This window comes from Ambystoma mexicanum, chromosome 3q, assembly GCF_040938575.1.
Source record: "Ambystoma mexicanum isolate Mex_15411 chromosome 3q, UKY_AmexF1_1, whole genome shotgun sequence".
NCBI classification, from domain to species: domain Eukaryota; kingdom Metazoa; phylum Chordata; class Amphibia; order Caudata; family Ambystomatidae; genus Ambystoma; species Ambystoma mexicanum.
Genome location: NC_090926.1, coordinates 1,276,586,734 through 1,276,604,930, shown reverse-complemented (window position 1 = coordinate 1,276,604,930; position 18,197 = coordinate 1,276,586,734). Strand labels below are relative to the sequence as shown.

The window sequence follows — 18,197 nt, the reverse complement described above, 5'->3', positions numbered from 1 at the left end:
ACACAGCAACACCTTCGATCCCTGGGTCCATGCTTAGAAACCTCTGGGTATTAAGCACGTTATAAATAACCAATCATGTCATGTCGCTGTGCAAGTCACGCCGAGTATCGCACAAGACCCTCGACAGCGCGCACACACATGCCGAGCCAGCGCGAACTCCACGCAAGTCCAGGAAAAGTACTGCGCATTCGATTCCATGAATCGATGAAGGCGGATTTGCACGCTGTTGCGCGCTCAAGTTCCATGAATCGGGCCCTTAGTGTGAGACACAGGTGTACAGAGTCGAGGTCAGGAAGCTTCTGAGAAAGATGAGAGAGATTATCTAAAACAAGTGCATTTGAATTCAGACATGAGAATGGGCAGGTGAACGGGTGAGCACCCGTCACGCACCCTCAGCACATCAGGGTAGTCCTGCAGAACACCCCCTCCCTGGCCTTGCGAGGTCAGAGCAGGACAGAATTATAGAGAATATGTATGTGCAGAGCAGCGCACCTACTACATTTGGAAAGCCAACAACACTGTGTGCCGAATTCTTAAAATAATGTCAGAAAAAAGATAGTGCATAGCGTATTTATTGCAAGAAATGCTTGTCAGCAGGTCTGGTACTCTAAACGTTGCCTCTTGGACATGTTAAGTTATTGATTTTATGGCCAATATCCTTAGGCAGTTTTTCCTTTCGATAAAAAAACCTTGTTGATCATGGCACAAAGGTGACATGCAGAAAAATAATTCATGACGTTAATCAGGGGTGGGTTGGCCCATAGGGAACTCTGGAGATTTCCTGGTAGGCCTCTTGCCCCTGCGCAGGGGTGGACTGGCCTGTAGGGAACTCTGGAGATTTCCCGGTAGGCCTCTGCACCCTGGGCAGGGGCGGACTGGCCTGTAGGGAACTCTGGGATTTCCCGGTAGGCCTCTGCACCCTGGGCAGGGGCGGACTGGCCTGTAGGGAACTCTGGAGATTTCCCGGTAGGCCTCTGCACCCTGGGCAGGGGCGGACTGGCCTGTAGGGAACTCTGGAGATTTTCTGATAGGCCTCTGCACCCTGGGCAAGGGCGGACTGGCCTATAGGGAACTCTGGAGATTTCCTGGTAGGCCTCTGCACCTTGGACCTCTTGTGTGGTAACCTATTTTATTTCCCAAATGTTCTTATAGGAAAAGGGTTGGGTTTGCTGAAAATGTGTAATATGGGGCCACTTTGAAAATGATTTCCAGGTCCCCTTTTGGTTCCCAGTCCACCCCTGTCATTAATGTCATCAATCTTCCATTTCCCCTGCCTGCTTTGGATGGAATGAGCCATCATATGGCGCGAGGATGCGGAGAGGGCGGAGCCGGCGACGCAGAAAGGGCATTGTGTTGGCCGGATCCGATGCCCGTCATCCACGCCGGATGCACCGTGTGGCCTATCGCGAGACTCGTCCTCTCGCGGAGTCACGTCTGCTTGCTCCATTATCAGTCACCGAAAAGAAACGGGCTGCCCCTTTCCATTCTCTCCGCGGTGTGGCGCTAGACTGACATCGCACGGCCACCACATGCGCACTGCCACCACATGCTCATCAATGAATGCAGCAGTGCTGTGGCGGGGCCAGTGCTGTGGCGGGGCCAAGGCTGGCCTCCCCTGCCTATCACCAGAGAAGCCCAGGTCCAAATGCGTCACAATAAAGAGACACCCCTGCACAGAGACTCTCAGGGCGAGAGAGGGGGTGTGAGAGAGAGGGCGAGGAGCATACTGCCGTGCGCCATGAATGTCATACACTGACCGCACGATGTGCTCTGCACCATCACAGCAAGGCATGCGTCCTCTGCACACCACTGAGAGCCCTCAACTGCACCATCATCAGCAAGGAATGTGTCCTCTGCACACCACTGAGAGCACTCCACTACACCAGCAAGGAAGGAATGCATCCTCGGCACACCACTGAGAGCCCTTCACCGCACCAGCAAGTAATACATCCTCTGCACACCACTGAGAGCCCTTCACTGTCCTTTGCACACCACTGAGAGCCCTTCACTGCACCACCACCAGCAAGGAATGCGTCCTCTGCACACCACTGAGAGCCCTTCACCGCACCATCACCAGCAAGGCATGCGTCCTCTGCACACCACAGAGAGCCCTTCACTGCACCATCACCAGCAAAGAATGCATCCTCTGCACACCACTGAGAGCACCCCTCTGCACCATCGCTAGCAATGAATGCATCCTCTGCACACCACTGAGAGCCCTTCACCGCACCATCACCAGCAAGGAATGCGTCCTCTGCACACCACTGAGAGCCCTTCACCGCACCATCACCAGCAAGGAATGCGTCCTCTGCACACCACTGAGAGCCCTCCACCACACCATCACCCGCAAGGAATGCGTCCTCTGCACACCACTGAGAGCCCTTCACTGCACCATCACCAGTAAGGAATGCATCCTCTGCACACCACTGAGAGCCCTCCACTACACCATCACCAGCAAGGAATGCGTCCTCTGCACACCACTGAGAGCCCTTCACTGCACCATCACCAGCAAGGAATGCGTCCTCTGCACACCACTGAGAGCCCTCCACTACAGCATCACCCACAAGGAATGCGTCCTCTGCACACCACTGAGAGCCCTCCACTACACCATCGCCAGCAAGGAATGCGTCGTCTGCACACCACTGAGAGCCCTCCACTACACCATCACCAGCAAGGAATGCATCCTTGTGATGCTGGAAATGAATCGGAGGGACAGGGCCTCCGAATCCATGGGCCTCATTACACGGATGGCGGAGAACCATGGCGCTATTAGCGCCATGGTTCATGCCGGTAAAATACTGGCACCACCTTGGCGGAAAGGGGAATTATCGCCCCATTCCAAGGTTGGCGGGGCGGTAATTCCCCCTTCCACCATTGCCCTTCCCCATTCCCATTTTTGCCCCATATGGCATAATGGGAATGGGGAAGGCGCTAATTACGGTACCGCAAATTGCGGTAAAGTAATTAGCTCCCTGGGTCCCTTTGCGGGATGGTTTTTAACGCCTGCAAAAAGCAGGCGTTAAATTCCCCAACCTGAAAAGGGACCTCGTAGTAAGGCGGTAAGGATTTACCGGTACCGGTAAAATACCGGTACCGGTAAACCCTTACCGCCTACCGTGTAATGAGGCCCCATGTCCTTTATTGCTTTATCATGTATGTTCTGTCTTGTTTTCCATGTGGGAGTTCATGTGGGACTCCCCTCCTCCATAGGAATCACATTCAGTACTCCTGTAGAGCTTTCCCTAGTGTCCCTTTGGGCCTAGGACCAGTACGCAGAAGTACTGGTGACAATCCCAAAGAACGCCCGTCGGTTTTTGAGAAGTGTCCTCTTGAATGGCCAGCCTTCTACTGGTTTGAGAGACACTGGCGCGAGCATGACAGTGGTGGACAGGACCCTGCTCAAGCCTGAGGACTATGTAGGTGCTCCTCATACCAGATTAGCTGGTGGGTCTCCCAAATTATCGCTTGTAGCCTTAGTCAACATTACAATTGGAGACAAGACACCGAAGCTTCCTGTCCAGGTTCAGGACAACATGCCTGCTAACATTTTGTTAGGAAATGATTTTGTGGAAATGGGGTTGATCTCGGATGGTCTACCCATGGCTGCTGCAGCGGTCACCCGATCACAGGTCACACTGTGTCCGGCTGCGAGTCCGGTACCCTCGGCGATGGGGAAACCCAAGGCACGAAGAAGGAAGAGCAAGAAGGACGCCTCTTTGAAAGGGACCCCTTCTCTTCCTGCTGCTCCTGCAGCACCCATTGGGATTCTTTTCCGGACGGGCTGGATCCAGTGATAAACCCAAACTCAACTCCTGAGGGAGATGAGGCAGAAGACCCTCCTGCGGAGAGGTGCTCAACCTGGAGGACCACCCCGACCTTCAATGCCTTTTAGCTGAAGGGGACCCTCCCGGGCAGACTTCTGTAAGGGTCAGAGAGAGTGCCACTCTCTCGAGCGTCTGAGGAAACAGGCCCTGTCCCAGGCACAAGAAGGGCCCAGGACCTTCCGGATATATTGGGAGGGTGAGCTCTTTGTTAGTGAGTCCACCTCCAGATGTTGGTGGTACCCCAGGTTTACAGGCCCTTCCTACTGCAGTTGGTGCATGAGGTGCCCTTGGCTGGTCAGCTCGGTACCAAGAAGACTAAACAGATGCTCTCTGCCCATTTCTACTGGCCCCGGATGGGAGTAGAAGTGGAGTCCCACTGCCGGACCTGCCCAACTTGTCAGTTGTCTGGCAAGACTGGAGGCAGTGTCATTGCCCCACAACAGCCATTGCCAGTGGTTGGCACACCATTTGAGAGGGTAGGCATCAGAATTGTCGGTCCCTTTGACCCTCCCGCTTCAGGGGGACATTGGTTCATCCTGGTCTTGGTTGATCATGGCACCAGGTACCCTGAGGCTATACCACTTCGGACTATTACTGCCAAGGTGGTTGCCAGGGCTCTCATAGGCATTTCCACCTGTGTTGGATTCCCTAAAGAGGTTGTCTCTGACAGAGGATACAACTTCATGACAAGTTACATGGATGGTCTGGTTGGGAGATTTAATAAAACTCTCAAGGGCATGCTGGGTGCTTTGGAAGAGCCCCTTAGGAGGAAATGGGATCTCCTCCTGCCATGCCTGCTGTTTGTTTACAGAGAAGTATCTCAAGAGGGTGTTGGTTTCACCCCATTTGAGTTGCTCTTTGGCCATCCAGTGAGGGGGCCGCTTGCCTTGATCAGAGAAGGTTTGGAGGCCACCCCTCCAGGTCCCACCAAGCAAGTGGGGGACTATGTGTTAGGCCTCAGACGGAGGATGACACAGATAATGGGTCAAGCAACAGCGAATCTCAAGGCCAGCCAGGAAGTGAACAAGTACTGGTATGACCTTAAAGCCTTGCAAGTGGATTGGACTCCTGCACAGGGGAACCTTGTGATGGAGCCTACCAAGCCTCGAGCTTTCGCAGATAAGTTGACTGGACCCTTCAGGATAATCTCCAAGATGGGCGAAGTCAACTATCTGGTTGACAGGGGAGTCCCTGGTGTAGCCTCTCAGGTATTCTATGTTAACAGGCTCAAGCCTTTCCATAGGCGAGCCAAAGTCTCATGTCTCTTGCTGGCTTCACAAGCAAGAAGAGGATGAGAGTGTGCCTCTTCCTGATTTGCTGCATAGCAACCCTCAGGATGGCTCAGAGGAGTGAAGGCATCTCTCTCACGATCTGACGACAGAGCAGCAGAGGGCCTGCAGGCTTTGCTCCGGCAGTATGCCTCTCTGTTCTCACTGACGCCAGGCCTTACACTGTGGTGTAGGCACAAAAATGACACTGGTGACAGTGTGCCTGTCAAAAGCAGGTGCTACCGTATTTCAGATACAGTTAAGATCCACATCCAGGGTGAGGTCACCAAGATGTTAGATCTGGGTGTTATTGAACCCTCAACCAGCCCCTGGTCCAGTCCTGTGGTCCTTGTCCCCAAGGCAAGTTCCCAGGCAGGTACCAAGGATTGGAGGTTCTGTGTGGACTCAATGCCGTCACCAAAACAGACGCGCACACATTGCCCAGGGCTGATGAGCTCAAGGACACCATAGGTGCTGCCAAATTTGTGAGCACCTTTGACCTTACCTCAGGCTATTGGCAAATAGCTTTGATGGACCATGCCAAGGAAAAGACTGCGTTTTCAACACCTGAGGGGCTCTACCAGTTTAGAGTCATGTCTTTTGGGTTGAAAAATGCACCTGCCACTTTCCAAAGTTTAGTCAATCATGCGCTCAATGGGCTGGAGGCCTTTTGTGTGTCCTACTTAGACGACATCGCCGTCTACAGTTCCACTTGGAAGGAGCATTTGACTCACTTGGACAAAGTGTTGCAGTCCTTGAAAAGCGCCCGATAGCTCCGGAGAAAAACAATGTATCTTTGTCTTGAGGTAGGAGGGGGTCAAATCCAACCTCACCCCAGTAAGGTACAGGATGTACATGACTGGGAGACTCCCACTACTCAAACCAAGGTGAGGGCCTTTTTGAGCCTCACTGGGTATTATCGCAACTTCCTGGTGGACTATGGAACCATAGCTGCCCCTCTGACAGCTCTGACTTCGCCCAAACAACCAAGCAAGGTTAATTGGCCGGAAGACTGTCAGAGAAACTTTGTTGGCTTGAAAGAAATTCTGTGTAGGTCACCTGTGTTGTGTGCGCCTGACTGCAGCAAACCCTTTATCGTCCAGACAGATGCCTGTGACACCGGAATTGGAGCTGTCTTGTCCCAGTTAGATGACAAAGGGAGGGAACATCCTATCATCCTCATCAGTAGACAACTCAAGGGTAGAGAACTTAGTTGGGCTACTGTTGAAAAGGAATGTTTCAGTATAGTTTGGAGCCTCAGGCGTTTCAGGCCCTACCTTTAAGGGTCTACCTTTAAGGTCCAAACAGACCATAAGCCCCTTAAGTGGCTTATGCGAATGAAGGGGGAGAACCCGAAACTGCTCAGGTGGTCCATTAGCCTGCAATGGCCAGACTTCACCATAGAGCATAGACCAGGTAAGAGTCATGATAATGCAGATGGCCTTTCCTGAAGATATGTTGACCGTCTGGATGAGAGCGTCAATCTCACGGGAGATTAGACACCCTAACCTCAGTCTGTGGGGGTCGACTGTCATGCTGGAAATGCATTGGAGGGACAGGGGCTCCAAATCCTTGTCCTTTATTGCTTTATCATGTATGTTCTGTCTTGTTTTCTGCGCAAGAGATTATGTGGGACTCCTGGCGGTGCAGCTCTTCCTGTATTTTTTTTGGTGAACAGACCCTTGGGATACCCTTATGGCGACCATGCATGGGAGCATGACCCTGTACTCCTAGTGTATGTTTTTGGGCATCTGTGTGTGGCCCACAGACCAGGATACCGGCTGGGGGCAGCTCTGTGCTGAAGTGACAGGTGCCCTGAGCGTCCTCCATTTTGGGATGCCCAGGCCCTGTCATTGGAATCAGTGGATTCCTGATAGAAAACACGATGGCCCCTGTGGCGTCTTGCTTTCTATCGCCTGTTACCTTACATTTCCCGAAGTCCCGGGAAGCCCTGACTCTGTCCCTTCCCCCTGACTGGGTGTTGGGTGGAAGTTCCATATATGGTGTTGTGGGGAAGTCCAGGCCAGACTGACTGGCGCCTTCCCAATGACTGTAGGTTGTAGGTACGCCCATGAGGTGGGACCTGGGTCAATGGATTGGGTGACGAATACGCATTTTGTGTTATGGGTGTCTAGTATCTGGTGTTTGATACAATGACTGAGACAGCCCTGCCTGAAACTGGTATGAATGCAGTGTGGAGTGCTGAATGGCAGTGTGCTAGTCTGAATGCACTGTGCGCCTGATTGGCTGACTGACTGCCTGAATGCACTTCCTGAATGATTGGTTGACTGAGTGTGACCCAGCAGGGTGAATGGGAGATCAACAGTATATCTGGGGGCCTCTCACTGCTAGAAATCGCTCAGAAGCTGAGGTAGAAACTGACATCGAAACTGACATCGAAACTGACAGCGTTCAGAAGCTGAAGTAGAAACTGACATTGAAACTGAGGCTTAACTTTGAATCCCACTGGAAGAAGAAGAACTGCTGCTGCTGTCCTTCGCTAATCTGAAAGCTGCTGTGCCTTCAAGGAACTGATCCAAGAGAGGACCTGGCTAGGAGAGCTCTCCCCCCGAGCTACGAGGGACCATCGTGTACCAGCTGATCTTTGCCAAAGCTCCCTGGTATAAATGTAAACACAATAGGTGTGCCCCAATGTGCGTGTGTGGGCAAGGGGCAATTAACATGTTCGAAACAAGGAACCAAAAGAGGTACCCACGCTGATGACAGTAATAATTTCTGTTGATTATTTAAGTTGAATCTTCATGTTAGTGTAGGGTAAGTGCTTTCAAAGAAAGTCACGAGAACAAAACCAAGAAAAGATCCTAAAAGTACACACAAGAAATGTATTACATGAAACACATTTTTTTGATAGTTCAGGTTACTTTTTACATACATTAAAAAGGAATCTCAGAAGAAAAAAAGAAACATAACGCACAACATTCATCATAAATACATAAATTCACCAAGAGTGGTGTATACATTAGAGAGATAAATTGAATATTTTATATTTTTCAACAACTAAATTGGTGAAAAAAAGGGGTCCATGCAGGAAGGAAATGATTCCTGTAGACTGAGTGGTACCTGGGTGTATATAAAATTCCCCTGGTAACGGCGAAATTTTTCAAACAATTTTAAATAATATGGTTATCTGCCAACGTGTAGGAGAGATCAAGAAATTGTTCCCAAAGTACTTCCAGGTGGGAGGGGAACAAAACACATGGAAAACACGTTTCGCGTGCAAAAATTGGCATCATAATTTAGGGCCTTCCTCAGGGCAGGAATGATGTGGTGTGGTAGATATCTCCTATATATGCATGGAGGACAGGTGAAAACCATGGAGCTACTATCCCGGTATATTCGGAAGCTTGCACTACTAGGAGGTGCAGCCGGAGGGTTGGGACCAGGACTGGTGTTTCCGCTGACTGTGCGGGGGGTGAACGAAGAGAAGTACCGGACAGCCGACCACCGTCGACGACGGCCGTCACCGACTGGAGCCGCCGTGCTCCCTTTGCCTAAGAACATTTGAACCAAGGACTCACTTCTTCATCATTGTCGACCGCTTTTGGCCTGCCGCAGAAAGTCAAGGCCGTCGATGACAGAGGAGCATCCGCCAGTGGGTTTCCCGCCACGCGAAGACCGCAGAGACGCCGGACGACTCGATGCCCTTGCTGGGCCAAAGTTCATCAGTATCTCTTTGAGGATACGAACACTTGTCGTCGAGGTGCCCCGCACGCCTCTGCTTGCAGGACGTTTTTGACCGATCATCAACGGGCACCGCAAGAACTGAAGCTGCTACCGCAACATCAGTGTTCACCCTTTTTCTTCACCAAATCTTAACGACCCGTGGCTCCTGCCTGAAAGGAAGTGCTCTCAAGAAGGGCCCGTCGACAACTCATCGAAGAACTCTACGTAACCAGGTACTTTGGGGTCGTAGACCTATTTAGAAGGAAATAAGACTCTTGAGAACACCATATGGACCGGCTTGTACGATATATCTTTATTTACAGGTTGCCCAGGTGGGGCGATACTCATACAGAACTGTGACTTAGTAGCTATAGTATTGTTCTGCCTCACTGTTCTAACCAACTGTTTTTCTCCTAAGTCTATCGTTGGTTCACTGGATTTATTGATTTGTGTGAGATTTAAACTACGTCTAGTTAATGCACTTTAAAGGAATAAAACTAATTGGGGTACCACGTAGAACTGTGTATATATTTGCCATTGTAGATTAACGGAACACAAAGTGAGTTATTGTGATTGTGTATATAACCTTTAACCTTAGTTATATAAAGACTGTATTTTAACTAATACAGTGTGTGGACATTCCTTTGTGGGTGCTTAAGGACTACACTGTACTTAAGAACAAGCCTGCATCACCTCCTGAGAAGCTAGGCCTTGATTGCTCGACCACAATACCAATAATAGAGAATCTTGGCTGGGGTCCTCTGTGCTTCTCCTCTGCCATATAGAGAGCAGGAGTACAGACACCCCCCTCCGGTGCTTTACAGTCCTCTGCACACCACTGAGAGCCCTTCACCACACCATCACCAACAAGGAATGCATCCTCTGCACACCACTGAGAGCCATCCACTGCACCATCACCAGCAAAGAATGCATCCTCTGCACACCGCTGGCAGCCCTCCACTGCACCATCACCAGCAAGGAAGGCATCCTCTGCACACCGCTGAGAGCCCTCCACTGCACCATCACCAGCACGGAATACATCCTCTGCACACCGCTGAGAGCCCCCCACGGTGCGGAGTTCGGCGTTGAGTTCAGTCAGCCCCAGTCTGTGCTACTGTGGAGTCCGTTTTGCTTTTTTGTATTGAGAGGAGCTGCACGACTGAATTGTGTACTACCACTTTAATTCTACAAGACTGCCTTCAAAAGCGAACTTCCGGCGCAGAGCGCGGAGCGGAGTTCGACGTTGAGTTCAGTCAGCCCCAGTCTGTGCTACTGTGGAGTCCGTTTTGCTTTTTTGTACTGAGAGGAGCTGCACGACTGAATTGTGTACTACCACTTTAATTCTACAAGACTGCCTTCAAAAGCGAACTTCCGGCGCGGAGCGCAGCGCGGAGTTCAGCGTTGAGTTCAGTCAGCCCCAGTCCGCCCCTGAACACGCAGAAAGCGCCTGATGGAGTCGCAGCCGTCTAGTGACCTCGAAGTAGTCCTTACTGACGTTGGCCTGTATACACGTAATCGACTACACCAGCTGAAGCTGAAACAAGCGAAGGCAGTAAACTCGAAGGTAAGCGATCAGCATCTCATCGTAAATGTTTCTTCACAACGTTGTAACACCAAGCCTGCAGAAACGTTTGTCACCCCGGCTTCGGGCTTAGCCATGGACCCTGACAGGTCTCTTGAAACGATCCCTAAAATGTCTTTGGTTGCGGCAAATGTTGGAATTGCAGCCCGAGATCGATTAGAGGAAGTCATGGCTCCAATTTTACCCTCAGTTTTAACGCCAGTAACTGATACCGCAACCACGAATGTAATTATTGCGGTGAACGAGGTGGATGAGGCGATCCTTCCTAAAGGCGGAGACAAAATGGTCTCCATTATTCTAACTCACCCACCATCTGAGTTACAGGAGAGCTTCGCGCATGCTAAGCAATAATGGACAACTTACTGCCGAAAAGCTCGCCACCACCATCAGTTTACCTCGATGCCTCGGATGCCACATTTATATTTGACATAACTGATGCTGATTTATTGGCTATGCGGTCACCGACAGACGGCATACAAACAACGCCTATACTGCCCTTGGTGCAACAGAGTCCTGACACGCAGCGGCAAAATCCTACTATGCTTGGCGCAAGATCGCCAATCGAAGAGCCTGCAAAAGGGATGTTGAGCAGATACCCCGCGAAATGCAATGAGCTTAAAAAAATACAGAAGCAAGCGAAAATAACATGACAGTATCTAAAGCAGTCAAGGTATCTCCGAAGGTGAAACTAGACGAGGCCGTAGACAAAAGAGGAAAGGACGGCGCCCAGACTCTAAACGAATCCCGTAAAGTGGTGACTGTAGGCACTACCATGTCCTATGATGTAGTGGCGCGGGAAGCTCATCTGGCTGAGCGACTGAAGGCTGACTTTGTGCAAATGCGCGAACGTCTGAATGAAAGCTTCGCAAATAAACATGAATTTAAATCAAGCAAACAACGGAAAGCAAGTACCTTAATCAAGGAAGCGAACCATCCCGTAAACAAATCCTTGATGCTAAATGAATCAGCACCTGTGGCGCGGCTAGTTAATCTGGACATAACAGACGGTGAACAAGCTTCTTGTCAGAAAAACATCGATATAGGCCTCTCTTGCAGTAGAGAGGAGGCGCAAACACCAACAGGAAAAGACTTAGCTGACGCAGGTCCCTGCCACTCTCCCATGCATAGACACTCGGGGGAGTCGATTGAAGCAAAAGGAAACATTTCCATTGCTGCTGGATTGCAAATACACAACAACGTGTTGGCAGCCACATCCATTGCCTTAATGCCGTTCATGAAGTTATACGAGGCATTGAATGACACCTTACGTGATCAGAATTCTTTACTTTGTTCAACTAACATCAAACTGATTGAATTGGAAAAATTCAACCAACATCTGGGCCGCTGCCTTGACTTGGAAGCAGCCGCTTCTCACGAATGGCACTCTCGTTTAAATGAAATAACGAAAAGGGAATCACACGAGAAAGTCGATCTAAGTGAGGCGATTGTTGAATGTACGAAGTGGATAAGACACAATGTGGCAGTACAACCGCGGGGTTGTCAATCCGCAAATAAGTGCACCTGCCAACGACCCAGTAAAGATGTTCTCAGTATGCCACAACGCAGTGTGCCTCAAAATCAACGTCTGAACACGGTTAAGCCATTCGTCGCTGAAAACCTAATGGAACTCAACAAATCTACCAACAATAGTGACAGGGTAAATAATAAGAAAAAAAAAGGGGAGAATGATACTTCCCAGTTAAATGAGGGTGGAGTCAGTGAGAGCGTAATGCAGCTGTCTGTATCAAACGAATTGCCGAACCCGCAGCAGTCTATATCTGAGCCATTAGTTGTACACAATAAAAGTACACCGGAAATTACAGAACCAGTTGCTCAGCAAAATCCTCAAGTCCAGGCAGCACTAGCGGAACCAAACGTTTCCTTTGGGATTTTTTCTGGACCAGCGAAATCAATTACATCAACAGCTGCAAATCCAGCATTGCTGAAGAAAAAACAAACTAAACCAGGGAAAACCACTTCAAAAGGTCCCGCACCAAAAAGATTACGGTCAAATGAGGCAAAGAAGTTCATTAGAAACTTGACAACTCCTCCTGCCAAGAAGTCGCTAAAACCACTGCGGCGGTGAATGCTCAGGGAAAGTTGAGTGCCTGTAATAACATCAGCAAGGCACCTGTAAAAAGCACGCAGATTTCTGCAAAGCGAGGACACGAAGCCTCTACCTCATCGAATGACAATGATATCAACAACTCAACATCTGTGTGATTTATCCACATATTCAATCGATGATGAGGATGCACTGGTAAGTAGCAAGAGTGCGACCGATCTCTGTCCAGTGACTACCCCAGAGTCCGCAGCTAAAAGGGAGCTGAATAAGAAAAAACAACGGTGTAGCCTCGAACAGAAGCCATATAGATATCTAGCAGCACTAAGAGAAAACAGATCGCAGGCCACTGCCAAGGAGTCACCGCGGGCAAGAAGAAAACCAGCGGAGCCGACTGAATCCAATTTAACAAAGCTCAATCCGAAACAAACAGTTGCACAACATCAAAAACAAATGCAGCTAAAAGTGAAAGAAAGAAACTCTTTCCGAGTGTCAGCAAACTCAAGCTGGTAAAAATTGGAACTAGAAAACATCCTGGAGGAAAAGAATGAGGTAAACCTCAACAGAGCAAATGTAATGAGACTATTGCATTACATACCAGCGTTACGCAACACAAGATCCGACGACATTGCTATTGTTAAATACAAATCCGAAGCAAGATCAGATTGGGTAATTCTTCACATGAAGTCAAAGAAACTAGCAAGACCGTTAATTGAAGCCAAGGAGGATCTATTGTTCTTTGGCTTCGACTTATCCATATGCGAAGACCAGCAGCCACAAAAAACCTCACCGGCCGCCAACAATCGCAATGTCTTTACCAACAAATCGAATCGAGCTGATCTGTGGAAAGAGCTGAAACATCAGTCTGATCCTCCAAGCGACTCAAGAAACCTTGGCAAAGATGTGTAGGACCACGAAGGGTCAAGAAGCTTGGCCCAACTATTAACACCATGGAATACACGCGGATTCGCCCACCTGTTCCAAGAAGGATGCTCCAAGCAGATTAAAAGCGCTATAATTTGTCTGTAATAAACTTGGTTATGCGATGCACCTGTGAGTGATGGTTACTCTGTATTTTTAAACGCGGCCGGGAAAAATCTTTTCGGCCGTCTTTTTTCTGGTTTAGTAACCATGATAGACAACGCAGCAGGATGGGAAGTTATAAGCTCCTCCAACCCCAATCTCTTTGTCCAGGCGCTAATCCTGGAACGAAGAAATGGAAACCTAATGAACAAAACCAAACAACATTTGCTGATTATAAATACCTACTGGAACCCGACAATAATAAGTGATTCTGCATACTTAATAGCCATCACTTCGCAAATAGACGATTGTCTAGTTGCCTTTGACGATCCATTCATTCTGGTATGTGGTGATTTGAACTACACTTGGTTTAACAATGCAAAAGTACGCAACACCTGTGACAGGAGCAAAGTCCCGACGGAAACTGCAGATCGAGGCACCAAGTGGGAATATGAACTAGCTCTACTCCATTGTGTGATGCTAAATGGCTGCACTAGAGGCGACATCCCAGCAGGAGACACTTGGCAGCATGGAGATTAAAAAAAAATCTCGATTACATATGGGTATCAGAAAATCTACACACTTACATTGCAAAGCTATCAATAACGCAATCTACAAAAAGCAATCACAATGCTTTGGTCCTATATTGGGACATGCAGAACAAAAAACAGCCGAGGTACAAAACTCCTTTAAGCATCAACAATGCACAAAACAGGTTGCGAATAAGTGCCAATCAAATCGACAACCTGACAGCAGACCTCACCCAAATGAACATGAGGGAATTGAAAGTCAACTACATGTCACTGCTGATGCAATTCACCTCGTGCGCCCACAAGAACAACTTGAAAACATCAAAAAATAAATATCTTTTCAGCCCAGTGCTAAGCGAAGCGAAGACAACGCTAAAAAAAAGACCTGAGGCTGTTAAAGAGAGCAGGCAGAATAAATCTAAACCATCTGATTGCCAAAAGATGCCTTCGTTACAGAAACTGGTTAAAGTCTTTTAATCGGATGCGGTTACAAGAACAAGCTGAACACATTCTACTGCTAATAATTCCGAAGGACAGCCGAAACATCTGGCAAATCATTAATACCGGCCACCTAAAACAGGTGTTTGCACTATCAAATGGTGTAAGTGCAGCATGCTGGGTAAAGCATTATACCAACGTTTTTAACATCCAAAACGCAGAAAATATCCCATTGTAACACTTGTACCTTGTAATTGGAAAGTAACCGAATCACTGGCAGACATCGAAAATGCCATTCACCATCTAAAGACCTCGCGAGCTGCGGGACCTGATGGCATTTCAAATTCAATGTTAAAAGCAAACAAAGAGAACTGGGCAAAATTCATCAATGTACTATTCGATCAAATTGCAGCAACGTCGAAAATTCCTAATTCATGGTCAAGCGCAGTGGTAGTTCCAGTCTTTAAAAAAGGCAACCGCGAAGATCCAGTAAACTACCACCCAGTAGCGCTACTGGATACAATGGGGAAAATATTTGCCTCTTTTCTCCAGAAGAAAATTGTAAAATGGGCTGAAAATGCTAATATAATCGATGAAAGGCAAACGGTTTTCACGAAAGGCGTTGGTGTGGAGCTGAATTTGCTACTGCTAAATATGGCGAAACTGGACGCCCTACGACGCAAGAAAAGACTGTTCCTTGCATTTGTTGACCTGAAACAGGCGTTTGATAGTATTAGTCGCGAGCTCCTGTGGAAAAAACGTATAAGTTGGGGGTGTTCACACGACCTACTGTCACCGCTGAAGGCACTGTACCAGCATCAGAGTGCGTCTAAACGCTGAAGGAGCCTTGTCTGAAAATATAAAAACAACCAAGGGAGTAAAACAGGGCTGTCCTTTGGCAGGTCTGCTGTTTAAACTCTTCATTGCCGACCTTCCACTTGCGCTCACAAAAACAAAGGGCCTCATTACGACCCAGGCGGTAAGTTACCATGGTGGTTGGCGGACTTACCGCCCCATTCCGAGGTGAGTGGGGCGGTAAGTCCCCATTTACCCATTTACCCTTCCCCATTCCCATTTTTGCCCCATAGGGCATAATGGGAGTGGGGAAGGCGTTAATTACGCCACCGTAAATTACGGTGGTGTAATTAACAACAAGGTCCCTTAGCGCCATGGATTTTAACACCTGCTAAAAGCAGGTGTTAAAACCTCCATGGCGCTAAGGGACCTCGGAATCAGGCGGTAAGGGTCGGCGCTGTTTACGCCACCGTAAACCCCTTACCGCCTGGGTCCTAATGAGACCCAAAGGCTTTTCCAAAACTCAATGGAAAGTCCATAAGCCACGTAATCTATGCAGACAACGTGGTACTACTTGATTCAACCGAAATTGGGCTCCAAAGGTTGCTGGCGGCATTACAAGCCTATCTAGTTGCAAATCAACTAGAAATAAATGTAAAAAAATCCCAAGTCATCACGTTGGGCGCAAAAACAGGCACCAAGAAAAACTTCTTCACGTGGAAGGTGAAGGATGAGCCCTTGGCCAAAGTTGCTGCTACCCGCTACCTGGGAATTTCATTTAACATCTCAATAATAGAATGGAGTTGGATCAATGATATGACGTCTCGAATGAAAATTTTTGCACAACAAGGAACAAAACTACACGCAAACTATGGGCTTTTTACTCTACAACCTGTATTAACTTTCTATCTACAAAAAGTTGCTCCAGCAATATGTTTTGGAAGCGAAGCAGGATGGAACATCGATGCCAAACTTTGGCCCACATTGGAGGGGCTCTTTTGGAGAAAAATACTGAAACTACCACAGAGTACTCCCATGGTCGCAATAAGACACGAACTCGGTCTTGATTCACTATATTCCATTGTACTGTGGAAATCAATAACAGCGTTACGTAAAATGCGCTTACCACCGACAGTGAAACCCTACCAAATATTGAATGAAAGAAGCCACGATCCATCAGCCTTCCTATTAAACAGCTTGGAGGAGAAATTATTAGCTATTCTAGAGGCGGCAGATATAAGTATGTCTCTTGTGCTGCAAATTCCGCAAGTGGCTAAAGTCAAATTCAGGCAATGGAATTGGATAACAAATATAGAGAAACGCAACCAGTTCACATCAGCAATTGACTTGGGAACCTCGACTCATAAAGTGGGTGAAACACTGAGGTATCTCACCAAATTCCCTTCCCGTTACCATTGGAACCAGTTCCTAAGACTACGATTAAACCTCTACTCCACCAATGATGTTTTAATGAGAAGAAAAGACTCGGGGACTGATAGTGACGAATGTCGCTTTTGTGTGACAGTCGTCGAATCGAGTAAACACCTCGTAACTGAATGCCCCAAAATAGCGGCCCAACGTTCACTTCATCTTGCGAGATTCGCACCAAAAAACGGGAATATGGAAGAATGGTGGAGCTACCTAATCTCAGGGACAAACGTTCAATTAACCTGTGCAGTAGTAAACTTCATGGCCATGATATTACCAAACACTCTCAAGTTAGAATAAGCGAGATCATAGGACTTTATGAACTTATGTGCTTTAAGTGCTATAGATGTTTCAAATGAAATGAAATGAAGTTTTGGAAGTTGAGAAGGAATGACAAAAAAGTTTGTTTCTTGTTTGCAAACTAACGTCAATAAAACATTTTTTTTAAAAAAAATAATGCATCCTCTGCACACCGCTGAGAGCCCTCCACTGCACCAGCAAGGAATGCATCCTCTGCACACCGCTGAGAGCCCTTCACTGCACCATCACCAGCAAGGAGTGCATCCACTACACACCGCTGAGAGCCCTCCACCGCACCATCACCAGCAAGGAATGCATCCTCTGAACACCGCTGAGAGCCCTCCACTGCACCATCACCAGCAAGGAATGCATCCTCTGCACACCGCTGAGAGACGTCCACCGCACCATCACCAGCAAATAATGCATCCTCTGCACACCGCTGAGAGCCCTCCGCCGCACCAGCAAGGAATTAATCCTCTGCACACCGCTGAGAGACCTCCACCGCACCATCACCAGCAAGGAATGCATCCTCTGCACACCACTGAGAGCCCTCCACCCCACCATCACCAGCAAGGAATGCATCCTCTGCACACCACTGAGAGCCCTCCACCGCACCATCACCAGCAAGGAATGCATCCTCTGCACACCACTGAGAGCCCTCCACCGCACCATCACCAGCAAGGAATACATCCTCTGCACTCCACTGAAAACCCTCCACCACACCATCACCAGCAAATAATGCATACTATGCACACCACTGAGAGCCCTCAACCGCACCATCACCAGCAAGCAATGCATCCTCTTCACACCACTGAGAGTCCTCCACTGCACCAGCAATGAATGCATCCTCTGCACACCACTGAGAGCCCTCCACCGCACCAGCTAGAAATGCATCCTCTGCACACCACACAGAGCGCTCCACCGCACCATCACCAGCAAGGAATGCATCCTCTGCACACCACTGATAGCCCTTCACTGCACCAGCAAGGAATACATCCTCTGCACACCACTGAGAGCCCTTCACCGCACCATCACCAGCAAGGAATGCATCCCCTGCACACCACTGAGAGCCCTTGACCACACCATCACCAGCAAAGAATGCATCCTCTGCACACCACTGGCAGTGGTCCACCACACCAGCAAGGAATGCATCCCCTGCACACCAGTGAGAGCCCTTCACCGCACCATCACCAGCAAGGAATGCATCCCTACACACCACTGAGAGCCCTTTACCACACCATCACCAGCAAAGAATGCATCCTC

At 48.7% G+C, this 18,197-nt stretch overlaps 1 protein-coding gene across 1 annotated transcript; it reads left to right on the top strand.

Annotated features, from left to right (window-relative positions):
- The first annotated feature begins 17,090 nt into the window (after positions 1-17,090).
- On the top strand, positions 17,091-17,774 carry LOC138448108 (histidine-rich glycoprotein-like). The gene has a single exon (XM_069604656.1). The coding sequence runs from the start codon at positions 17,091-17,093 to the stop codon at positions 17,772-17,774; it is 684 nt and encodes a 227-aa protein (XP_069460757.1).
- Positions 17,775-18,197: the final 423 nt, after the last annotated feature.

Bases quoted from the DNA above. Each gene is read 5' to 3' on its own strand.
- LOC138448108 (XM_069604656.1), top strand. From the start codon at position 17,091: ATGCATCCTCTGCACACCGCTGAGAGCCCTCCACTGCACCAGCAAGGA.